The sequence below is a fragment of the Curcuma longa genome, unplaced genomic scaffold (genome assembly GCF_044706935.1).
Source record: "Curcuma longa cultivar G26 ecotype Majalengka, Jawa Barat unplaced genomic scaffold, ITB_CL_G26_1.1 utg2798_np1212_758248_RagTag, whole genome shotgun sequence".
NCBI classification, from domain to species: Eukaryota; Viridiplantae; Streptophyta; class Magnoliopsida; order Zingiberales; family Zingiberaceae; genus Curcuma; species Curcuma longa.
Genome location: NW_027435600.1, coordinates 84,402 through 110,243, shown reverse-complemented (window position 1 = coordinate 110,243; position 25,842 = coordinate 84,402). Strand labels below are relative to the sequence as shown.

Sequence of the window (25,842 nt, the reverse complement as noted above, 5' to 3'; positions counted from 1 at the left end):
GAACGTCTTGTAGACTGTAGCCCATGCCAGCTGTCGGCTCCTAGATTTTTTTCACTGATGGGCCCACATAGTGGCGGTAAATGGGCGCGACAAAGTTTGATCGAAAAAGACACGACAGCATCAACACGAAGTCGTAGTCGTAGATAGCTTTTATTTTATTCTAAAGGATATCTAAGATAGTTGGACAGGACTTTTATTCCTTTTTTTATTTTAAAAGATAAATAGATAGTACTAAGGATGAAATTTATGAGTAAAAATTTGGAATCGTTAAAATGACATTATATATATATTTTTACGATCAAAACATCATCTTCTCTCGTCTGAGTCGTATTTTTTCAAAAATACTTTTGTTTTAAATATTAGTGTAGTAATTATAAAATTATAAGTATTATAACTGTATAACAATTATGATCTCTTAATTAATATAATATAATAATGATCGATATTAACCAAAAATAAAATACTTACATTATAATAATTATGAATCATAATTATTATAATATAATATTAATAAGAGATAAAGTATCCATATTATAACAGTTATAAACTGTAATTATTATAACATATTATTACTAGTGTTGACTAAAATTGAAGAGTCCATGTTATAATAATTATAAATTATGTTGATGCAATCGACCTCTAGTCAAGTTTGATCAAGTTTAATTGATCAAGCTCGAGTTCAGTTTGTTGGAACAAACATGCCTAGAACATGTAATTTTGATATTTGATGGTATTTAAGTTAAGATGAATAATATGATATCTCACCTTCTTATTAGTATGTAAGGAAAGTCTTCACACGTCAGATAACCAGATGTAGGATAGTGAAATCTAAGAAGGTTAGAGGTCGAATTCTTGGCAAGAAGAGAAGCCTGGGTAGATCAAGAGATTAGATCTAGGGCGAATGAAGATATGGAGATGCGGAGTTTCCATCTCGAAAGTCCAAAGAACATATGATTCTCTAGCACAAGGTAAACAAGAGTTGAGGATCTAGATGAACTCAACTATTAAAATGGTTGAAAATAGGTCAATAGTCGACTGATACAAGTGTATCAATCAACTGATGCTCTGTGAAACAAAAAGGAATTTTCTATTCTAAATCATGTTGAAGGGTTGACAACAATCAAGTTTATCAGACGTCGATTAATTAGATGATAAAGGAAACAAAATGTTTCTCAATTGACTAATCAACTCGATTGATCGATATCAATCAATTGATCATAAATATCAATTGATGTTGATCATGAATCGAAATGAAAGATTTTGGATCGACTAACCAACTCGACTGATCAATATCAGTCGATTGATTATAAATATCAATCAATTGATTTTGATCAATTAGTGAATAGAAAATTTCTAGATTGATTATCCAACTCGACTGACTTGTATCACTCGATTGATGTTATTATTGAAGTGAACAAGATGAAAATAGTTCAACTATTACACTCGATTGATTGAGATCAAGAGATTGGATATAGGGTGAATGAAGATTATAGGAGACATGGAGTTTCCAGAAACGAAAGTCTAGAGAACATGATTCTTTAGCACGATGAGGTAAACAAGAGTCGAGGATCTAGACGAACTCAACTATTAAAATGGTTGAAAATAGGTCAATAGTCGACTGATACAAGTGTATTAATCAACTGATACTCTTGAAACAAAAAAGAGTTTTCTGTTCTAAATCATGTTGAAGGGTTGACAACAATCAAGTATATCAATCGATTGATCAAATGGTAAAAGAATCATAATGTTTTTCAATTGATTGACCAACTTGACTGATCGATATTAGTCGATTGATCATAGGTATCAGTCAATTGATGTCAATCATGAATTGAATAGAAAAATTTTAGATCGACTAACCAACTTGACTAATCGATATCAGTCGATTGATTATAAATATCAGTCATTGATTTTGATCAAGCAGTGAACAGAAAGTTTCTAGATCGATTATCCAACTTGACCGACTTGTATTAGTCGATTGATTGTTGGAATTAGTCGATTGATGTTATTATTGAAGTGAACAAGATGAAACTAGTTTGACTATTACACTCGATTAATTGAAATCATTCTATTGAAGGGAAGTAATAGTCGATTGCCATTTAAATTATCGACAAAATCAAATGGGTGTCAAAATGTTCAGAGACGGTTCAATAGATACATTAATTGTCAAAGACTAAATTAGTTGACTGATGTCTGAAGAAAATCCAGCTGATCTGTTCAAGTTGAGCATTCATATAAGAAGGCAAACACCCTTGATTTGAGCGATACACACTCAAGCTAAACATTTTCATGTTGATTCTTGCTAAGATTTCTTGAGATCAATATCTAATCTTGGTGCAAACTTTTGAAAAAGGAGAAGCCCATTTCTTCAAGTAAACTCTGTTGTATTCTCCTTGCTTCAGCTTTTTGTTATTGCGGTAATACTTATGTAAGAGGTTTCTTCACCTCTAGATTTAGTCTGACAAGAAGAAAGATTGTTTGTAGTGGTAGAATACTCAGTTTAGGCTTTGGATATAACAGTTTTGGGAAATTGTGAACTAAGTAAATCTATTGTGTTGTATCATTCATTTCTTGTGTCAAGGTTTTATGTTGCATTCTCAAAGTCGACGCGAAAAGAAACAATTCACCTCCTCTACCATCGCATCAGTTCCAGACAGTTGGGTTTTGATTTTGATGAATATATTAATTGATTGAGTGAGATATCAAGTAGATCAAAATTATCCAAATACGCCTGACAGTCGATCCAATAGAATTTTAAAAGTTGAAACGAAAAAAAGAATCTTTTCATTTGATTTTGAGCGGCTTAAATGGTAGTTTAGAATTAATTAATCGATCAACAGATTGATTAATTAGTACTTTTAAGTCTACTTTTTTTTTTTTGATAATGCAATTCTTCAAATCGATTATATCCAGCAAGGTTGTGTTGCCTTGGCAGCAAGCAGCAAGCAACAAGCAAAGAGCGCCCTCAGCGGTCGCAGCGATTCCATTTTTTTCCTCGCTAGCTAGCTGTTTGCCTTTTCCATTGGATTCTTCCATAAAATTCTTGTTCGTTGATTTAGGACAATAGCTAGGATGAATGTTGTTATTATAAGAGATCATATATCCTTCCGTCTATTGAAGGCGTTAATTTCTTTTGTATCTGATCATGATGGCATGACTTATTAAAGTGATTTGTAAATAGTATCGTTGCATGCATGCTTCAAAAATTCATGAGCAACTAGGAACCTGTAACGATGAATACGATGATCCAGCATTTTTGTTTGTCTTTTCCAGTCCACTATTCTTTACTTAATTAATTAATGACAAGGGCTCTCGTATCTCAAGAGTCAAGAGAGTCAGTCAAGAGGGTTGGTCGTTAGCTAGCTAGCTAGCTGCATCCCATTGCCGGGTTATCCTGCAGAGCCAGCGGCTGCGGCTGGCCTTCCTGCAAGCAATAAATGGGCGGAATGGTGAGCGTCTCCAACACCCCGTAGGCGTTCCAACAGAAGGGATCGTCCACCATCTCCCCCTCGTGCGGCAGCAGCTCCACCTCCGACATCGTGATGTTGGTGCACGCCACCGTGTCGCTGCAGGCGAAGTGCACCGGCGCGCTCCGCACGTCGTACGTGCCCTTGATGTTGCTGTAGGCCACGTCCGTCACCCACACCGCCGACGTCTGGTTCAGGCACTGCTTGCTCAGGCAGTAGTATTGGTCCACGATGATGCAGTTCCGCACGTTCTCCATCGCGATGTCCTCGAAGGTGATGCCCGACACCGACCCCATCCCGCCCTGCCACGTCTTGATCCGCAGCCCGTTGTCGGAGTTCCGGATCCTCGCGTTCCGCACCGTCACGTTCGTCACGCACGCCTGCGAGTTGTGCACGCCCAGGCTCCCGATGCTGCATATGCATGCACCCAATTAATTCCTATTATTATTTCTATTATTTCTTTCTTTAAACTCTTCATATATAATTATTCTTTTTAATTAACCTTATGCCATGGCTCGGCCCACATGTCACGTTGGCTATGTCCACGTTGGAGCAGCCCGGTCCAATCGAGATGCAATCATCGCCTGCACTAGCATCATCATATCATACGCATGCACATAACATTGCTTAATTATAAGATGGTATTAGGTTTATACCATTGCTTATGGTGGAATCATAGATGGCCACAGACTTGGTATTCTCTATGTGGATGCCATCGGTGTTTGGACTGAAGGAGGGCGAGCTTATCGACAAGCCCTCGATGTGCACCCCTTCGCAACCGTCGAACTTGATGTGAAATTGCGGGCTGTTCCTGACGCGGAGCCTTCCTACCGTCACATTGTAGCTCATGAAAAACCTGATTAGCTAGAAAAGATACGTAAAAGGTTAATGATATGGATGATCGATAAGGAAGAAGGACAAGTGTTAGTTTGTTAGTCAATATTTCTCTCACCGCAGGGCTGTCGCAAGGCCCCGGTAGTGTGCTTCCATGAGGCCCCTACAATTCTTGACTAAGGTAATTAAGATTGTACCATAATGAAATTGAAATGAAGTAAAAAAGATGGATACTCGGTGAGGCTTGCAGGGGAGATTCCACCAATCCTCGCCGTTTCCATCGATGGTGCCGCCTCCTTGGAGAGTCATGTTATTGACTCTGTAGAAAACCAGCCATTGCTTCTTGCTGTCGGCCGCTGGCCAATTGGATGGTCCGTCCGGAGGCATAACAACTCCGTCTATCTACATTCTCCGACCAACGATTTAATACTTATAATTCAATTGAAAACAAGTAGTTGGTGAAACCAGGTAGCTTACTTGAAGCACAAGGCCTGGTCTGCATGGACCCGAGAAAATAGTGGATGTGACCATGAAGACACCGTCTGACGGCACGAGGAGCACGCTTGAGTCTGCCATGCACGCGGCCTTCCAGGCAGCCCGAAAGGCTTGGGCATCGTTGCTCGAGCCATTGCCGATCGCCCCGTAGGATCGCACATCAAACACTTGGTGTTCCGACACAGTGCTATTTCTATCCTTGCTCATAGACGGTGGCTCTGCTGGGGCACTTGCCGGCGGCAGGGAGATTTGGTTACCGGAGTTGAACTTGGAGCCGCTGCTGTGGTGCTTGTGGTAGTGATACCTTGGTTCACATTTCTCAAGGCTGAGTAGAAGAAGTGCAAGAGTGGTAATGGAGGCGTATAGTAATGGGTGGCCATTTGGCATTGTGCAGAAAATCTCAAGGAAAGATACAGAAGCTCTGAGAGGTTTGAATTGGCAATCACAAATTCACAGGTGCAGCGTTATTTATGGTGACTGCAAGTGATGTGCTGCTCTCTCATTGAATGAAGCATCGTCTTTTTTTACTTTTTAAACAAAAATATTTCATCACATGAATCTTAGGAACCGCCATATCTTTCATTTTTTTCTGAAACAGTTCTCGCAGGGCATCCAGGCAAAGAAACAAAAATTAGGGTCGGCCAGCTCTGTGAGTTAGGATTTAAATGGAACTGGAATTATGTCTCGAAACTAGTAATCCATGCATGAATTATATTCAAAAGAATGTTCTAGAGCTCTGCGACAAGTTACAGAATTAACCTTGAAAATGTTAAACAGTAAGAACTCTTGTTTGCATTGAAGGCATTTATCAGAGATTTTTCTATCAAAAAACATTGATATGCTTTGGTTGATTTGGACCAATAGTCAAAAGACTTGGAAATGGGCAAAACTGGTATGGAAGAGACAAAGTTCCTACGAAAGATGAGCGCAATTAAAGAAGAATTAATAAAAGTTGTATAGCAGAGAAACTAGAGGTATAAATTAAGCATGCTCATGCAGAGAACCCCGTGATGCTGCTATGTATTTTAGTCTCTTCTCGTGGCCAGGAAAAACTTGAGCAGAAAAAGATTGCAGCAGGAAACCACAGAGATTAACATTCACGTGTGGTAGAGTCCTCCTGCCATAACTGATCGAGTCTAACTGTTGAACTCTACTGTAAACACTGTCTAATAAAATGGCACATGTGCAGTCACTTCTCCAATCTGATTTCACTTATACAGTTAGAATCATTGTTCTGATGACTGTAATAAGATGTCTTTATACAGTTTGAATCAGTGTTCTGATGACTATAATAAGATATCTTTATGTTGTTAGTGGAAATTTGCTGGAGGAGACATTGATTAAGACAGAGCATTTCATGGTATGCTCGGTTTGTCTAGGTGTGTCACGGGGGCTGAAAGGTTTCAGAAACTTATGTTGGGTCTCACGATTTGGTGTTTGGTTCACGAGAGCAAGTTTGGGAAAAGGAGGTACGAGTGGAGGACAGGGAAAGGGACAGCATATACATGCATCAAAAGGCCAAATGTAAAAGGAAGAGGGAGAAGCAGAAGCTTACTTGGGAGTGAGGGAGGTGTGGGATTTGGAGGTAGCAGTGGAGAGTAGTGCCTGCTAGTTTTAGGATTTGGAATCGACCCACTGATTTGGATTTGATTTGTTGATGGCGGCATAAGCAATAGGGGCCTAAGAAATATTCTAATGCCAGGCGTACGTGTCAGAAGACTGCAGGCAAATTGGAATCACCAACTCCTAGTTGCCAAAAAAAAAAAATGCTTAGAAAAATTGGAATTTTAAGGATTGTAATTTGGATGATAAAAATTAACCAAACCCAAGTGGTCACAGACCGAGTTACCCAACATCTTTGAATCGATCTGATTCAACTTGTTGAACCAGTAGAGAAACTAAAAGGTTGTTTGATAAGTAGAATAGTTTCTCTTTTAAAAGCAATATTGACAGAGTAAGAATAAGAACGCCGAACAAGAACTTCAACTTGCCAAAGTAAGTTTTTCTAAATTTAACACAATGAATAACTCAATTCTGCAAAAATTGCATTTCGGATTCTTTTGTAATTAAAGGCAGAAATAATTATTCAGTAACAGTTCATAGAATGGCTATTTCTGCAAAACAAATATGTTAAGCGTGATAATATGGTATATAACACAATCAATCTGCATGAATAAGACGTTTCATAAAAGCGGTCTGCAGTTTTGACACAGAGAGGTTGTTACAAGGGGCTGCAGAGAGACGATAATAGTAATAACATCAACGAAGAAATATAGATTCGAGGGGTTACACGTGCCAACAAACTTAATAATAAGAGGAAAGTTTTTCCCCAAATTTTACCTCATAAACATACATCAACTATTTGCAATGACATGATGAGGCAGATCACTGTGCTAAAGAGGGACATTGCTTTCGTGCATGCTCTGGAACCAACTTTCCTATAATTCCCGTTGGGACTCCCTTCAGTTCTGTTTATCATCACGCAGTGCCAAAACAATATGATTTTACAACAGGATTAATAATTTGTAATGATAAGCGTTCCAGTTATTCAGACTTACCATGAGGCTTGAAATTAAAGAGAGGAGGTAAGCATCGGCCATTTGGTAGACGAGCATTTGGATCTCGAAGTTCATCAAAGAATGGATGAATCAATGCTTCCAACTGCACGAAAGACAATTAATATGGTGTCCGTTTCTTTTCATTTGAGATGCAGTTAGGTATACAGCCTTGGATAAACTACATAAAAGAGATTCTACAATATACTCACAGCAGTACTCCTCAAATTTGGCGAATACTGAAGTAGCCTAGATACAAGATCTACAGCTTCAGGTGGCATTCTCTTATGGAAAATCTGACAAAATGAGATAAAGATATTACTGAAACTGCACGTGGAGCAGTTATATGAAAACAGGATATGCTCAACTTTGAGAAAGAAGCACAATAGAACCTTAATTACAAGTGACATAATCTTGTATAGAAATCAGTGGAGGATTAAGATCTATGCAAGCAATCCTGAATAGTTGGGACTAAAGACAGCAGCTTGTTGATGTTGAAAACCAAATGAAGCCTTGATGGATATACCTTATGCCATGGGTGAGCTTTGATCTGGGGGAATTTGAACTCATTGTAATTGGGATTCATGCATTTAATTTCTTCTCTTGTCGGGGTACCCAAAATCTGGACCATGGGAAACAATTGACTAAAACAGATGACATTAAAAATGGAAAGAAATCAGACGTAGGAAAAATGAACAAGGTACCTTAATAATTTCTACGAGTTGATCAACTCCACTGTCTCCAGGAAAGAGAGGCTGTTGATGACTCCAAAGGAAATTGTCAGCATGGATGAATTTTTCTTTCAGAAAAAAAAACAGAGTATAACTAAGCATTATACCTGTCCTAAGAGAAGTTCAGCAAGAACACAGCCAGCAGACCAGATGTCAATAGCCGTTGTATACTCAGTGGCACCAAAAATAAGTTCAGGAGCTCGATAGTATCTAGAACATATGTATGATATATTTGGTTCCCCTTTGACCTGATAAGCAAACAAATTTCAAAATTCAGACAAAGCTACTAAAGAAAGCCTTCTATAGCCCACAACAAGAGATGAATATGTACCAGAACTTTGGCACTTCCAAAGTCACATATTTTCAGCTGGTGTGAATGTGGGTTTACCTGTTACACGTAGTGTTAGTAATTTTTAGGATCGATAGCATATGGCATACTGTAGCCATACAGACGAACATACATAACATCCACATATAGTGATATGCATAATGTTACAAGGGATTACAATCGATGAATATTTCATATAACATGTGAATCTTTATTTCAATTAAAAGCCAATACAGCAAACTCATTAGTGGATTACATATGCCATAAGTGATTGATATATCCATATACATATGGCATGCATAGACACAGCATGTCAAACAAATATGAATCAACGTATACCCATTATCAGCCATGAAGTGATCCACATAAATATAGACATCAAAGCAAACCTACTATATCTGAAAGCTATTGAACATTTTATGATCACATGGATTTGACATCTTTTGTCTCTTGATTACATGGTCCACCTTTATTTTCTAAAAAAAAAAATGTCTCTTATGCATATTCTCTTCACAAAGTATCAAGCAAGCAGATCTTAGCAAACAGGAACAATTTATCCATAAAAAAAATGTGGACAATATACCAGAAGATTTTGTGGTTTGATGTCCCTGTGGCAAACTCCAATGCTACCGTGTATATAGGCCAATGCTCTACAAATCTGCAATAGGAAAGAAATAATTGGATTCATGTTTTTAGAAGTTATTTCAATTTGTTCTTCCAACAGTCATAAATAATTAGGTACTGTATATTGGCCACTATCTGGGCGCAACATACGCATCAAACAAATTGGCCAACAGCCAATGCCAAAATAGTTACCTTAAAAGGACAAGTTTTTCTGGTAAATGAAGCATGGAAAGGAGTTACACAAGTTTAGGGTTACCTGATACATGTAGAGCTTCACATATATCAATGGCATGCGCTGGTTCATTTTGTTATAATGCTTGATTACTCGATGAACAGTCTCAGGCACATACTCAAGAACCAAGTTAAGATAAAGTTCTTCTTTGTCAGTTGTCGAAAAGAAACAGTGCTTCAAGCACACAACATTAGGATGATCAAGAAGCCGCATTGTTTGCAATTCACGGTTCTTATATCTTTTGTCTTGAAGAACCTTTTTTATAGCTACTGTTTCACCTGTCTCCAGACACTTGGCCTAACAACCGGAGAAATGTAATGGGAAAATATCAATGGAGCAAGGATAGATATGCAAAACTGCAAGTAGTTTGAAAGATCATCATTCTAAAGCAACTAAGTAGCATTTAAGTGTTATGCTGACATTACCTGGAATACAACTCCAAATGATCCATGACCCACTGCCCGCTCAGCCATGTAACTTATAGTCTGTTGGCATTCAGTGTTAGTAACAGATAAAATCAGAATAAATGGAGAACTGCAGGAAAAAATATTTGACCTGATTGTCAAACTTATTAGTTATTATACCCATACTACGGATTAATGCTTGCAAATAAAGAATGTACCTGTTTTGGCTGGCCATTTCTGCCACCTATGGTTGTCACAATTATATGACCTGTCTCTGTCTCATTTCCATCAATTACAGTAGCCTCCACATCCTAAATTAAAATAAAATGAAGATCAAATATACAAATCAAACTTTCAAATACTTATAGTTTATATAATGTTACTCACTTTGTCATCTCTTATGTGCATATCATTCATTTCATCTGGTAACTTATCCATGGAAATACTACTACCACTAGCATTTTTTAGCCCTGATGTGGGTGCCATTGAAGCCATCCAGCCTTCAATTTACTCAATTCTACATAAAAGTAAAGATCCTAAAAGCAAATGCCAGATAGAAAAGGATAGTATCAACATGCTGGACTAGAAGTGTTATTTCAAGAAAAAAACTACGTGAATTCATGCAATGCTCAAAAATTGTGCAATCAACCAAGCACCTAAAATAAGTTCAATATACAAGCATGTGAATAGGCATAAACTCAATTAGTAAAAGAACCTTCACTCCCCAAATGTACATTATACAGAATATTTACATATGAAGACAAAAAATACCAAGGAATCAGTATTACCCCTACATCAAAATCAAATAAAACTGATACTAGAAACATGAAGCCAGCACTGAGGATAAAATATGTAGAGCTTTCTTCGATCTATTTTATATACAAGTTTTTACAGGTACTGAGTAATAAATAGTAGACGTTAAAATTTATGTTCTTAATTTTTTTATCAAGCTAACCATTGTGAACTTTCAGCAATAATTATTAGCAAGAGAGGATACGTATTCAAAACTTCCCTTGTGACAATCCCATTGGTGAAAAATAACCCTAGAAACAAGATATGGTGGCAAACAAGCTAGTATCAAAACAACTTTAACAAATTTTAGCAACTACGACAGTATAATCACTATTAATAGTTGCCAAACTAGCCTCCATCTACATTTATACAGGAAAATGATTGCAAACCAAACTGATTGCATTGCAAATAAAAAATCCTGCCATATATGGAATACAGATGAATGATTGAAAGATTATTCCAATCGGCCAACTAGGTCCAATGTGGAGTACTCAAAAGACAACCTGAAGAAAATCAATATGCCTAGAAATAATCATCCAGCACAGATGAGACTAACTGATTTCAGCTTTGAGAAAATTAAATAGGTAACGATGCCAATCCCGTGCAAATAAATGATTATATAGACAAATATAAGCTATAAGATATTCAACATTCAATACCAGCGCCATATTGCTCTGGGACAACACATATATTAATGTAAAACACGAAGCAAAGAGAACAAAAAATTACCATCAGCAAGATTTTGAAAACAAGCATTAAATTCTGAAGTAAAAGGCGCTCAAATCCAAAATTCACAAACCCAGGCTCCGAAGAAAAATAAAAGTGAACTAAAATGACATTTGAGCTTTGAATTCTCATAATTGACGAGATATCAGAAAGAAAGACTTTTAAAGCACATCCTATAAACAAGATCCCTTTCCTCCAGCACTAGAACTCCAATTAATTACAGATCTACATACACACAGACCAAGAGCAAGCAACGCACGAGGTACCAAGGAATTTCAATCAGATGGACCAAAAAAAACAGATCTGTAGAAGAAGATGCACAAACATCTCAAATGACCCAAGAGATGCAAAACAAAAAAACATTCAGGAGAAACGCTCACCAGACCGATCTTAGATCACAAATTATCAAACAAAAAACAACGAAGAATACATTCGGCTAACAGAATGTGATCAATTGATTCATCGATCCCCGTGGATATCCTTCTCCAGCCTCCTCCTAGGGTTGGAGGAGAGAACGGTGTGAACGCGAGATCGGACTTTCATTTTACTTTTTCTCACGCGCATTTTTCTCCTCCATTTTTTCAGTTTTTTTCAGTTAAGCCCCTAGAATCATGTTTTCATTTTCTTCCTTTTCCATTTTTCACAATTTCGTCGTCGTAAGAATAAAATTATTAATTCTTTATTTACATGAACGGAAAGGAAAAGAGGAGAATATATATATATATATATATATATCATTTTCTTAATTTAATTTATAATGGTCGTAAAAAAATTAAATTTATTAGTCATTAAAAAACTGGTTAGAAAATAATTATCATCCAAGAGATTAATATCTTATCTTAAGATATAAAAGATCTCAACTTCAATTTTTTATCTTTCCATCTTTTATTCTTTTTTCCAATTTGCCTCTCTACTTAAAGTACGTTGGATTTTTTTGGCACAATAGCTTTCGTTAGCACATCTCTGATTAATCATCCTTCCTCTTTCTGGAATGCAAGGGAATAGCACGGGCTTTTAGGAAGATCAAATGTTATGGGTGTTATGACAAGACCCATAAAGATGAGTCCAAGATTAAGACACATCAGACGGGAAGTTGACTTGATCATGTTGACTTGACCCCACCCACTCTGACTCAACAATGCAAATCCTACTCGATCACTCACTCTGTCCACTCAAGAGCTTGACTCCCACCTTAGGTTCTAACTCAGCTCACGCAACCCTGCCCGAACAACGGACTAAGAGCGAGAGCCCTAGCTTTCGACTTGTTGAGACATTGATCAAGCACTCGGACTCTCAATTAATCACTTGAACTCTCAATTAAGTACTCGAACTCCACTTGGCCATGCTCGATCCACTTTTCTACTGAGGTTTTATCCAACAACAGACTGACTCCCCTTTCTATCTTTCTCAGTCAGTCACATCGTCGTCAAGAAGTTATGAGACATGACAATTTGCCTCTGTTATCATGCTTAATGATGCGACATGATGTTATTATGACAATGAGAGAACATTTTCCACATCATAATGATCAGAATAAGATATTTTCCACGCATTGATAAGACATCTTCTCTAACAAAATCTCACCGTACGGATATTCTTTTTAATTAAGAACAAGACAAGCCGGTATGACCTCTCCTATAATTCTCTTTCTGTGCACATACAGGTACGCAAGCTCACCATCTTCAACCCGCTTCTTCTTTCCAATTTCTTCTTCTTTCTCCCCATGATTGACTTGAGTGTCAGAGTAATCGAGCCAGGGTAACCCTGACCTTCTTTCTCACGGTGTTATTGCTTGCAGGCCCCCGAGCTCATTGTCTTCTTCCTCATCCTCACACGGTCAACTCTAGTGTTGCATGACTAGTGACGTGTCTGAGAAGCGATCTCAACAGTAACATCAAATTTTATCACTGGATTTGAAGCTTTCTTAACTAACATTCTACTCACATAGGGTTAGATATTTATATATAGTATGAGGTTAAGTTTTTTACTCACTTATACTATTAATAATTATTTATCTTCTCAACAATGTATTTGCTTCTAGTGAGGATCCAAAATATACAAATTAAATAATTGATATATATATATATACATCTTAATGAGAAACAAGTCCATTGCAGGAAGGAACCACACTCGAGGAACAAGTTAATGAGTGGATCTCTGATATTACTAATTATTATTATTTTTATCAGGACAGAGTTCTATTTAATTTCTAATTAATGGTTTAAATTCTATATAGTAATATGTTATTGATTTTGATGAACTTTTGCTTTGATTGACTACGCAAAACAATCTTTGTCAATGGCTGACTTCAGGGCACAAGAAATTTATAACATTTTTTAAATTAAAAATCAGCATGAGATTTCAAACTTGGCGATGACCAGATGCGTTCCACATATAATATGAGAAATTTCTTAATTAAATATGACCATGCACATACTAATACAAATCGCAAACTGAGAAGACCCACGAAGCCGGGTCGTCGACTGCTCGCGAGGTGTTCGATCGAACTCCTGAGAGAAAAAAAGAGGGCGCGGGAGCATGGCGACGACGAGCAGTACCGGGTGCCCGGAGTCGCCACCGGTGACCTCGAATGGGTCGTGGGACGGCGATAATCCCCTCCGCCACGCGCTGCCGCTCATCATCCTGCAGATCTGCCTGGTGGTCGTCGTCACTCGCAGCCTCGCCTTCCTCCTCCGCCCCCTCCGCCAGCCTCGCGTCATCGCCGAGATCATCGTACGTCGCGATCCCATGAATTACACCTCTCAAACTGATATTTTAGTTTTCAATAGCTGTTTGCTTAACAATCATAGTTTACTCATGCGTTTAAAGATGTTCATGAATAAATATATCGTCCGGTAAGCTAATGCATTAGCACGTGTATCACTGTGAATTGCCATACTTAAAAATGAATAATTCGAAATGAAAAAATAATAAAAGAACGAATAAAATGAAGTGGCTTGTTCGCATTGACTGCGAACTTTCAACGGCGTAACCTTCATTATTGCTTTACAAGTCAAGTCACATGTTTAGAGATTTGGAAACAGCAAGGAAAAGGGTGAAGATGCTCCAAATTAATTAATTAATTAATTAATTAATTAATTCAATAATATAGTAGAATTTGACTTTGGATGCCGATGCAGGGTGGAATCTTACTTGGGCCGTCGGCTTTGGGCCGCAGCTCGAGGTTCATGGACAATGTTTTCCCCAAGCGGAGCTTGACGGTGCTCGACACGCTCGCCAACATCGGCCTTATCTTCTTCCTCTTCCTCGTCGGCCTCGAGCTCGACCTCCGAACCATCCGCCGCACCGGAAAGGGCGCCCTCTGCATCGCCATCGCTGGAATTACCCTCCCGTTCTTACTCGGCGTCGGCACCTCCGTCGTGTTCCACTCTACTATCGCCAAGGGAGCCCGCTATGGTCCTTTCCTCGTCTTCATGGGTGTCGCCCTCTCCATCACCGCTTTCCCCGTCCTTGCCCGCATCCTGGCGGAGCTCAAGCTCCTCACCACCGACCTCGGCCGCATGGCCATGTCCGCTGCTGCCTTCAACGACGTCGCGGCCTGGATCCTCCTCGCCCTCGCCATCGCCCTCTCCGACTCTGGCTCCCCAATCGTGACCCTTTGGGTTCTGCTTGCCGGAATGGCCTTTGTAGCCGTCGCAGCCATCTTCGTCCGGCCGGTTCTCGCCTGGATGACCCGCCGTTCCCACGACAGGGGAAGCATAAAAGAGTCCTACATCTGCGCCACCCTCGTCATCGTCCTCGCGGCCGGATTCACCACCGACGCGATCGGCATCCATGCCCTCTTCGGGGCCTTCGTGATCGGCGTGGTCGTGCCCAAAGACGGGCCTTTCGCCGGTGTCCTAATCGAGAAGATCGAGGATCTCGTATCCAGCCTCTTCCTTCCACTCTATTTCGTCTCCAGCGGCCTCAAGACCAACGTCGCCAGTATCAGCGGCGCGCGTTCCTGGGCTCTCTGCGCCCTCGTCATCACCAACGCCTGCATCGGCAAGATCGTCGGCACCATTGTCGCCTCCCTCATTGCGAAGGTTCCCATCCGAGAAGCCGTTACACTCGGCTTCCTCATGAACACTAAAGGCCTTGTCGAACTCATCGTCCTCAACATCGGCAGAGATCGCAAGGTTTGATTCAAAAACCCTATAGACGAATTAATACTCTGTTTCGATATGTTCAAATCCTTGTTCTCACAGTCATTTCATCGAACAGGTGCTGAATGACGAGACGTTCGCCATCATGGTGCTAATGGCGCTGTTCACCACCTTCATCACCACCCCTATCGTTGTGAGCATCTACAAGCCGGCTCGGCGAGCCCCTCCATACAAGCACCGGATGGTGGAGAGGGGCGACCTGGACAGCGAGTTCCGTATGCTCGCCTGCTTCCACAGCAGCCGCAATATTCCTACCATCATCAGCGTGGTGGAGTCCTCCCGCGGCACTGGCCGCCGCCGCCTGACCGTATACGCCATGCACCTCATGGAGCTCTCCGAGCGCTCCTCCTCAATCTCCATGGTCCACAAGGTCCGCCGAAATGGTCTCCCCTTCTGGAACAACGCCAGCGGTAACTCCGACCAGCTGGTGGTCGCCTTCGAGACCTACCGCCAGCTTAGCTCCGTCACCGTTCGTCCCCTCACGGCCATTTCCGACCTCGAAACCATCCACGAAGACATCGTTGCCAGCGCTCAGCAGAAGCGCGCCGCTCTCATCATCCTGCCCTTCCACAAGGTGCAGCAGATGGACGGTGGGCTCGAGTCCATTGGCCACGCCTTCCGCCTCGTCAACCAGCGCGTCCTCCAGCATGCCCCCTGCTCCGTTGCCGTCCTCGTGGATCGAGGCCTCGGTGGCACCACTCAGGTCGCCTCCAGCGAGATCTCCTATGCTGCCGCGGTCCTCTTCTTTGGTGGCGCCGATGACCGTGAGGCACTCGCCTACGGCGCGCGCATGGCGGAGCACCCGGGGATCGCCCTTACCGTCCTCCGCTTCTTTTCCGCGGCTGCAAATCCAGACGACATCAAGCAAGACGAGGCGTGCATAGCCAAGTTCAGGGCCAGCTTGGAGTCCTCCACAGAGGCGGAGCGGTCGGTCAGGTTCGAGGAAGCGGAGGCGGCCGACAGTGCCGGGATTATAGCGGCCATCAAGCGCCTTGGGCGGTTCGACCTGTTCCTCGTGGGCCGCTCTTCTTCGGCGGTTCCGCTGGCGGAGAAGAGCGACTGCCCGGAGCTCGGCCCTGTAGGTGGCTACCTAGCCTTGCCAGAGTTCTCAACCATTACGTCGGTGCTAGTAATGCAACGATACGGTTCCAAGGTCGCAGCTTCGACTCTGGTGTAGGATTGTGATAAGTAGAGTGTATAATAATTAGTGGTTAACATGGTATTAATTATTTGATAGTTATTATCTTCTTAGTTATATTAGGTAATCACTTTAAGTATATATAGTCTATATTATACAGATGTATAAAAAACCTTAATTAATAGAACCTTGAATACATATTTTCAATACTTTCAATACTTTCCTTTGTCTCTCCTTTCACTCAAAAAGAAAGCCCTTTAATACGAATTCGAAGAAGCGGTGGGGCTGTCAGGCGTGTGCACTTTTTGATTTATCTTGATGGTCGATGAAAAATTTTCGTGGAACCGAATCGATCCTCCCAAAAGATCCGCATCACTTAACTTGCGGATCCTCTAGTTCATAACTTTGTCCCACCCGAAATAGCGATAATTACATATATTACGAAATAATTCCATTAAAAGATTTCATGCCACCATTTAACAGAGAACCAAATCTCTCCCGCGCCCGCTTCCTCCGCTCTCCCACACACCCCAACGTGACGCAACTCATCTCCTTCCTCTTTCCTTTCTGATCTCTTCTTCTCTAACGATCTTCCAGCTTCCTCCATGCAATGCAGCTCAGGTCAACCTGAGGCATTCTCCGCCTCCTCCCTCGTCGTGAAACTCGCTGAGACTCCAGCGTTACCGTCGATGGTTCAATACCATATTGTTGGAGCTCTGCACCGCCATTGTTGTTGATGTTATTGTGATGGAGGAGGAGCACGGGAAGAAGGTCTTCGGATGCGGCCTTTCCGTCCTCTATAACAGCTTCTTCCGCCGTGGGACGGAGGCCCCGAATTTGAGCCCCCTGCAGTCGCCGTCGGCCCCTCAGAGCACCAGGGTCTCCCCGGTCGACCCCAAGCGGCGCCGCTCCACGTTCTACGAAGAATCCCTGTTGAAGTCGACCAACGCACCCAATGTCCGTGCCACGCCGGCTCCTTCCATGCCCAAGGCTGCCGCCTCCGGTGGTGGCTACGTCAAAGCCTCCGGCCGCCAGGCGCAGGGCGGCGGCAAAATTGGCCCACTGGGCTTGTCTGGGGAACTCGACAGCTTGATCCACGACCATCAGCGGAGCAAGGGAAGCAGCACCCTCGTCCGCGCCTCCTCCGGCAACGTCATGGTCTTCGGCAACCTCGGCAACATACGCGCCCCCGGCGCCATCGCGCCCAACCGCAACGTCCTCGACTATTTGCCGAAGACGGCTAAGGAGAAGGACGGGGAGAAGGAGGCTACTAGGGATAGGCCCCGGCCCAACGCCAGCTCCGTGGCCCTTCCACGCAACAACAAGGAGGAGGAGGAGGAGGAGGAGGCTCCGCCGCCCGAGGTGCTCTGTCGCGCTCTGTCCAAGAGGCTGGAACCGGAGGAGCTGAAGGAGATGGGCAACGAGGAGTACAATAACGGGAGGTATGCGGAGGCAGTGGCGCTATACGACCGCGCCATCGTGATGGACCCTCACAAGGCATCGTACTGGAGCAACAAGGCGGCGGCGCTCATGGCCATGGGGCTGCTCCTCGAGGCCGTTGCGGAGTGCAGGGAGGCTGTGAGAATAGACCCGTCCTATGGCAGGGCGCACCGCCGTTTGGCCACATTGTACCTAAGGTACTCGACTAAATTCCTCATCAACAACCACACTTGCCAATTCCAACTAAATCCCTTCTGGAAAGTTGGCCGCAGATTAGGGGAAGCCGAGAAGGCGATCCATCACTTCAAATTGGCAAAAAAAGAGGCGAACCTCCCAGGACATGGCGCAAGCTTATCGACTGCAAGGCCATCTTTCCAAGAGCGTAGAAGCGCGCAAGAAAAGAGACTGGCACTCGTTGCTGAATGAAGCGCAAGCGGCTGTGGCTTCTGGTGCTGACGCAGATCCGCAGGTCTCTCAATCCTCTGCTCCATGATATCACATGATTGAATCAGAAGATTCCAAAACTAGATCCCTCTGGCTTTGTTCTCTAGATCTTGGGTGCCAACGTGGAGGCTCTGCTTGCACTCGGCAAGCCGGAAGAAGCAGAGAGCACGCTAGATTCTGCGGTCAAGTTTGACATCGATGCCTCTGCCAAGTTCTTTGGTCCTTCCAGAACCGCTTACCTGCTGTCAGTGAGAGCACAAGTTCAAATGGCTGCTGGCAGGTAAGGGCTAAGTGATCGGGTTATCTGAGTTCTCATGAACTAAATAGACATTTCGTCGGTTCTTGGATATAAGGTTCGACGAGGCGGTTACGTTAGCCCAGAAAGCTGCTCAGCTCGACCCGGGCAGCAGGGAAGTCAACGCCATAGCACGCAAGACGAGGGCAGTAGCGTCTGCTCGTTCGGCAGGCAACGATCTCTTCAAGGCATCGAAGTTTAAAGAAGCTTCTGTGGCCTACAGCGAAGGCCTTGATCATGACCCCCAGAATGCAATTCTACTCTGTAACCGGGCGGCGTGCCGAGTGAAGCTTGGCCAGTGGGAGAAGGCCATCGAAGACTGCAATGCAGCTCTGATCATGCGCCCTTCCTATGCCAAAGCTCGTCTTAGAAGAGCTGACTGCAATGCCAAGGTGCTCTAGCTCAGCTTGTCCATTGCATGTTTGGAAATGGAGAACTAATGCATGGTTTTGAGGTGGGTCTTCGTGTTTGTGTTTTCATAGCTTGAGAGATGGGAAGCATCGGTACAAGATTATGAAGCTTTGGTTCAACAGCTTCCAGGAGATGAAGAGGTGGGCAAGGCCTTGATCGAGGCACAACAGCAGCTCAAGAAACCCAAAGGCGAAGATTATAATAAATTTGCCAACAATTTTATCAATGTCACAAGCAAAGATCAATTCAAACAGCTCATTACTGCACCAGGTGAGTTTCTCCCATCATTCAAAATAAAAGTTTTGCCTTTTCTTTTAGTTGTTACATTTGTGTTGACTAATTTTCAGGGGTATGCGTTTCCTTATCTTTCAACAAACTAAGTGAGCTCCCATGGCAAACAATTCCTTTCATGGAGAGAATGTCCAAGAAATATCCTAGTGTTAACTTTCTCAAGGTGAATTATTACTTGGTGTCATCGACAATCAAGTTTGTCGTCGAACGTTTCCTATTGAATTAAACTGCAAAGTGTTTGCAGTTGGAGATCGGTGAGCACCCAACCTTGAGGGACTATGGTTGCTCTGTGCCGGTGTTTACGATCTACAAGGACGGATCCATGGTCAGGGACATGGATGGGCTCGACCAGGCACAGCTTGAGACCTTGCTAGCATCCTTTGTCAGGTGATGAACTCAAATCAGCTAACATGTACAGAGAGAACCAAGTGCAACTGATGAAGTCAATTCAGCTCACAAAGTCAGAGGAGAATGTAAAGATTAGTATCGATATAACTAACGGTGCCTGCAAATAAACATAACTATAGAGAAGTAACTTAGAAGCTATGTTGTTTTTCCCCATTACAGATCTTTGTTGTGTATGTGCATATATGGCAAATCAAACTCTTCTCTTTTCCCCTATACTGGTTCTTGATTTTTTTTGTTTATTGTTGTAGAACTTAATTTGTTATGTTAGTTGGACTAAATATGAGTATAGTATAGATCGAATATCTGAGACAAGTATAAACTTTATTTATATGTAATCGATATAAATATTAAGTATTTACTTGAAATATTAGTGTCTAAGCATCCTCGTAGTCAGACAATACATCTATCGAGCAGTGGGCGTACTACAGGCAACATGAGAGCGAGAGTGTAAACCATATTAATTGTGTGAAACCATGTTTAGAACACAGAAGTTGCACGGCAAAAATGGAGTATAACTCCTACCGGATCATCAGCGTACATGAAAGTAAGAACCAAGACCATAGAAGACTAATAAAAGTTGAACAAAATTCATACAAAGAAATTGAACATGAACCACAGAAATCGAGCATTAGCCACCCAGCTCTCAACAAAGAAAATAATAATGAAGATTGCATCGACAAGATAATAAGTGCTAACTTTTGGGTATATTTAGCCCTACGATCTTGGCAGGTGTTATTCGAAGAAGATTGCCGGGCTTACCAGGAACAGCTCCTTTAATCATGACCGCACGCAGTTCACTGTCAATTTTGACGACCTTCAGTTTTCTGATCTTGGTTTTGGTTCCTCCCATTCGACCAGGCATCTTCTTTCCCTTGTATACACGACCGGGAGTAGTACCAGCACCAATTGAACCCAAGGCTCTGTGACTTTTGGAGCCATGGGTCATTGGCCCACGACGGAAGTTGTGCCTTTTGATTCCACCTGAAAAAGAGAAGATGCTGAATGTTCATGTTCAACTCAGAGGTCCTTGCAGTTGATTGTTTGCTTTCTTCAAACATGACCAATGTTCAAATTAGATGAAGATTTTACTCAGCATTTGGTTGCAGCATGAAGATGGTTGAAACATACTCTTTTAGTTGACCAAGTCACTAGTTCAAGCAAGAAAAAGATACATAGATTGAAGCCCATATATGCGTGAATAATACGTGATGTGGATTTGCATGGAAGATCAACAATTTACATTTTTCATAAAACATTGGAAAAATTAGTTTCCCAATCTGTATTAACATCAATTCTACCAATCAATAAATTTTTCCTCTCCTCAAAATAGTTGATAATAGTAACATTAATAATTAAGAAAGGAAAAGAACAAGTTTTTCCTTCTACATTAACAGTATATGACAAACGGATCCCTAATAATTGGAATCTGTTGTTGATGTAAACAATTTATAAGCCACTAGGAACTCTATGGTCATCATTTCCTTTTGATTATTACCCCGACCCTTTCCATTATAGTCAAATTTTGCTCGATCTATTTGATTGGTGTGGAGAACAAATCTATATCTGATTTTAAACAGATCTGTATTTTATTTAGCCCTTATAGCTCGGAAAATCACAGATTAGCCTAATTTTTGGCTTTTCACAACTTCAAAAGAATAAGGATCTATAGGGTAAGATCTAGTCCAAGTACCATTGCAAGTCCAACTAGGATCCAGTATTTGGATTTGGTACATGGTGAATTGCAAAATTATAAGAAAAAGCCTCCTTCATTGACTGTGACACATGATCCCTCTGCAATCGTATTGTTTATTTTTAAAAATATTTTTATTTAATTTATCAATCAATTTATAAAAAAAACAAAAAAGATATTTTCTACATAGTATAGTAATGTTATTTTCCTATATAATTGTCATCATTTGTCAAAAATCATAGACTAATATGATGAGAGAATACCACCATAATTGTGAGAGATGTAAGATATATACAGGTGGCAAAGGTTCTAAAATAAAAATGCAAACTGAGTCTAGATATAGAAGCACTAACTTGAACAACTTAAATTGCTTAATAGAAAGGAATGGAAGAAAGATATTTGTTCTTTAGAATTTAGATTGAAATATCAAACAAAGAAGAAGATGAAATAGAAATCAAGAAGATGACATAGACACTGACTTATCACAGTATGATACCTAATTTCATCCATATCAGATGACACATGAAATGACACTAATATTTCTCATTTATACATCTCATTTGTTGACAAAACATGTAAAATTTTCATACATATTTGGGAAATGCATGGATATTATTTCCATGAAGTCCTTTATTAGGATCCAACTCACACCAAACCTCAACTGAATCTTTACCAAATGTATTGGTAGACTAAAATCATTGTGCATCACAAAAAGATGTCTAAGTCATATCCATTACTGATTAAACATGAATTTCTCCCTTTGAACATTGTCTATATCATCCTTAGTAGATAGTGGTTGTATGATCTCTTTATAACAAATGATGGAAAGGAAAATACATTTACTTTGAAATATAAAGGAAAGAAAATCACATAATATTCTTAAAAATCTAAACCTATACTGCAAGTAATGAAGGAAGCCCCTTATGCCCTAACATTAACACATCCTAAAAAAGAAAGAAACGATCTAGCAATAATGTTAACCCAAGAACTTTAAAAGTCAACACTTGAAGCTTCACCTTCTTGGAGTCATCCATCTCCTGGGAGAACCCAAAGATATGACTTTCAGAAAGCCAATTGATGACTTAATTTGTCCTCGTCGTGAACTAATCTTCACACTACAAGAGATAGTCTCTACCTCACTTAGTGATTCTTCTCTTGAAAGCAAAGGGTCTTTAATTAACCCTTGTACTTAATCGCAAAAGACCACCCTAATATACTATTCTCTTTGAAAAACATTCATGATACTAATCACTTAGTGATTCTTCTCTTGAAAGCAAAGACCTTTTATTAACCCATGTATCATGGCTTGAAATCGCATATCATGTCAGGCAAAACATATCGTTCTGACAAATTCTTGAAACTCGATACTAAGCATTGAGATAATGTCTCTTGTGTCATGTCAATCACGTCGACGAGTATCATTGCATGCCAACCCTCAATACTCCTTGACATGCTAAATAATGTTGCTATTTTTTAGTTTTGTAGTTTATCTCCATACAAGATAATGTCAAAATTGTAGTATTTCATATGGAAATCAAACATTACACTTAACTATATAGTTATCTTATCTTGTTCTTCTTATCTCTTTCCTCTTTCCACCTCCAATTTACCACTGACACCATACATTGGCATATTGGTACGATACTAAAACAATATCATTCCAGTCAAAGACCGAAACACTAGCACAGCTCGCGATTTTGAACCTTGGCTTGTGCTTAATCCCAAAAGAGCATCCCAAAAAACCATTCCCTTTGGAAAGCATTCAACATGACACTAATCACATAACCATTGTAATTCTTACATAATTCAAATACTTATATCCTAATACCAATGATCTTTTAATCAAACCTCCTAAAAGAGTCTATGATAATTCACCACCTTAAAGGAACATTCAACATATCATTAACACACTACCCTAGAGACTTAGATAACCACATAAACAAAATAAACAAAAAACATTAGAAATTTGAATTTGTCTTTTAGCAATTGAAAGCTTTGTTTATAACCATTATGTTAAGGAATTTACGAATACATATCCATTTACAATCACTTTTATGTTTAAAGATCATCTTTTGTTGATTTTGTTTTATTTTCTACCATTATCCACTAGAATGAGGGTTCTATAGTGTGCATGAAAGAAACATATGTTGATACGAAGCGAAGAATTGCATTACTTAATCTTGATTATAAGAAATATGTTGATGATGGATCCCATAGCCATATAGGATATACTTATTCATTTATTAGCCCAAGCAATCCCATAATGACTCATTCAAAAGGCTAATTCTATTGCTTACTTATTTAACTTGTCCATTTATTTAATATTAATTTAATTTTTGAATTAGAAGATTTCTAACTTTACTTCAATACATTCAAGCCTCCATCCTTCAACTTATCTCTAACTCCCAATCCATCCTTCAATTTATCCCTTCATGGAAATAGGCCTAAAGACCAGTCCAACTCTCAGCCATATATTGCAAGAATCCTTAGAATGACTTCCTTACCTCTAGACCTGAATCTGATCTTGAGTGTAGTAACACTTCTCAGGTTCTCCAGATGCACACCCTTGTTGACTTCTGATTTGAGGCTCCTTGATCCATTTGGATTGCATCTTAGAGTGTAGAAGGTTGGTTTTTTCACTTATGATCATCTTTTGGCAAGAAGCTGCCTATGGGCTGTAATCTCTCAACTGATATCATCAGGCCGAAATATGCTTCCTTTTCTAGAAAACCACCAACAACTCACAGAATTCAATCTTTTCTCAAAAAAAGAAAAAAAAAAAAACAAATCATAACCATATCTGATATTTTCTTGTTTTTCTTCTAGAAGCCTTCTCTCTGGTTAAAACTACAAAATTATGTTGGCGCAATTGACATACGCAACGAATTGAAGTGATTGGGAGAGTAAGTGCCATCAGATCAAATGAAAATGAAGTCCAACGCGAATGAGAACAAAAATGGTCAGTTAGACAGGTTGGAATCACGATACCTTGGAAACCCTTGCCGATCGAGTTGCCGGAGACATCCACGAGGTCTCCCTCCTTGAATATATCCTCGATGACGAGCCTCTGGCCAGGCTCGAATCCATCGACGGACTGAAGGCGGAACTCCTGGAGGTGGCGCATAGGGATGGCGCCGGCCTTCTCAAGGTGGCCCAGCTCGGGCTTAGTGAGCTTCCGGTCGCGGACGCGGCGGTACGCCACCTGTACGGCATCGTACCCGTCGGTTGCAGCGGTCTTCACCTGAGTGACGATGTTGCCCTCGCGGAAGCCGACGACGGTTACGGGGACGACAGTACCATCAGGTTCGAAGTAGGTCATCATGCCGAGCTTTGTTCCCATGACGCCGATGCCTGCCTCCATGCTCATGACCGTCACTCCTCGAGGGCCGCGGTGGGGGAGGTTTCCGGTGGAAAGAGGGCGGAGAAAGGAGGGGAAGGGGGAGCGGGAGGAGAGGAGGGCAGGACTGGGTAGAAGAGAGGATACAGGTTTCTCGGTGCGAGCGGAGGCGAAGGAAGAGCAGCGGACGCCGCTGCACGTCACCGACAGCGCCATTGTTGCTTCGACGAGGGCGTTCGATTTTCTTATCTTCTTATCCAGCGATATCAAGCCTTAGAGGCAATTTACACAAAGGACCTAAATCATTCATTTAAACAGTTTCTGCCCCTACTGGAAAATTATAAAAAAACATAATATACCACTTTTACAAAAAAATAAAAATAAAATCCGATCATCCTAACCATCTCACACGATCAGTGGCGGTCCTATGATCATATATAAAAAGATAAATTGATAAATTATAATTAACTATGACAGATGAGAATATTATCTCGACTTCGTACCAGTAATTTAGTCAAAATTTCTTGACTATGCTTTATTAATGCCACAGGAACAAAGACATCCTGATCTTTCACATTAGTGAGGTAATATGTCATCAAGTATTTTAATCAAAAATCTTGCCTCAAACAAACATTTTTGTTTACAATTTTTGTTAAATTAAAATATTTTAATTACTTTTAATCTGTGTAGACTTCAGAAATGCAGATTTAAGAAGATAAAACATCATTCGTTGAAACTATCTCCTCCCGCATGAAACATTCCATCCTCTGTTCTTATTGAACAGTATTAAGAACAACAAAACCATCACAACTCAACAGCCACTGTTATTATGTGCAAGATTCAACTGGTGACAAGAGAAACATAGAAACTAATATCGTTGGTATGTTAGGATTTATATTCCTGAAGCAGTCCCTCAAAAATATCCTCAAGGGTGATGATACCAATGACTTCTCCATCTTCTATTTCTTTGGTTAACCGAGCGATCGAGCACAGTTGCTGCAGCATCAGTCTGCTGGAAGGTTAGTTTATCTCTGTTA

General features: G+C 40.8%; 4 protein-coding genes and 1 pseudogene across 5 annotated transcripts; 2 read left to right on the top strand and 3 right to left on the bottom strand.

The window, feature by feature from the left end:
* Positions 1-3,364: 3,364 nt before the first annotated feature.
* On the bottom strand, positions 3,365-5,180 carry LOC141820209 (polygalacturonase At1g48100-like). The gene is made up of 6 exons (XM_074707492.1): positions 4,776-5,180; positions 4,533-4,700; positions 4,417-4,461; positions 4,121-4,328; positions 3,967-4,048; positions 3,365-3,875 (listed from the first exon to the last, which is right to left on the bottom strand). The coding sequence occupies exons 1-6, from the start codon at positions 5,178-5,180 to the stop codon at positions 3,365-3,367; spliced, it is 1,419 nt and encodes a 472-aa protein (XP_074563593.1).
* A 1,741-nt stretch (positions 5,181-6,921) lies between these two features.
* LOC141820208 (shaggy-related protein kinase alpha-like) lies at positions 6,922-11,732 on the bottom strand. Of its 2 annotated transcripts, none has more exons than XM_074707490.1 (13): positions 11,566-11,732; positions 10,055-10,203; positions 9,886-9,978; positions 9,689-9,748; positions 9,288-9,560; positions 8,991-9,065; positions 8,411-8,467; positions 8,187-8,327; positions 8,053-8,103; positions 7,875-7,970; positions 7,561-7,644; positions 7,352-7,454; positions 6,922-7,261 (listed from the first exon to the last, which is right to left on the bottom strand). In XM_074707490.1, the coding sequence occupies exons 2-13, from the start codon at positions 10,160-10,162 to the stop codon at positions 7,179-7,181; spliced, it is 1,224 nt and encodes a 407-aa protein (XP_074563591.1). In that variant the 5' UTR covers positions 10,163-10,203; positions 11,566-11,732; the 3' UTR covers positions 6,922-7,178. The 2 variants fall into 2 exon arrangements, with proteins under 2 accessions (XP_074563591.1, XP_074563592.1); XM_074707491.1 differs by having other exon boundaries at positions 10,055-10,184; positions 11,566-11,728.
* A 1,991-nt stretch (positions 11,733-13,723) lies between these two features.
* On the top strand, positions 13,724-16,587 carry LOC141820222 (cation/H(+) antiporter 19-like). Its single transcript, XM_074707508.1, has 3 exons — positions 13,724-13,918; positions 14,326-15,324; positions 15,410-16,587. The coding sequence occupies exons 1-3, from the start codon at positions 13,724-13,726 to the stop codon at positions 16,526-16,528; spliced, it is 2,313 nt and encodes a 770-aa protein (XP_074563609.1). The 3' UTR covers positions 16,529-16,587.
* Positions 16,588-17,236: 649 nt separating this feature from the next.
* LOC141820140 (TPR repeat-containing thioredoxin TTL1-like) lies at positions 17,237-19,761 on the top strand (annotated as a pseudogene).
* Positions 19,762-20,317: 556 nt separating this feature from the next.
* Positions 20,318-25,042, bottom strand: LOC141820206 (large ribosomal subunit protein uL3c). Its single transcript, XM_074707487.1, has 2 exons — positions 24,457-25,042; positions 20,318-20,759 (listed from the first exon to the last, which is right to left on the bottom strand). The coding sequence occupies exons 1-2, from the start codon at positions 25,019-25,021 to the stop codon at positions 20,470-20,472; spliced, it is 855 nt and encodes a 284-aa protein (XP_074563588.1). The 5' UTR covers positions 25,022-25,042; the 3' UTR covers positions 20,318-20,469.
* Between the last annotated feature and the right edge of the window lie 800 nt (positions 25,043-25,842).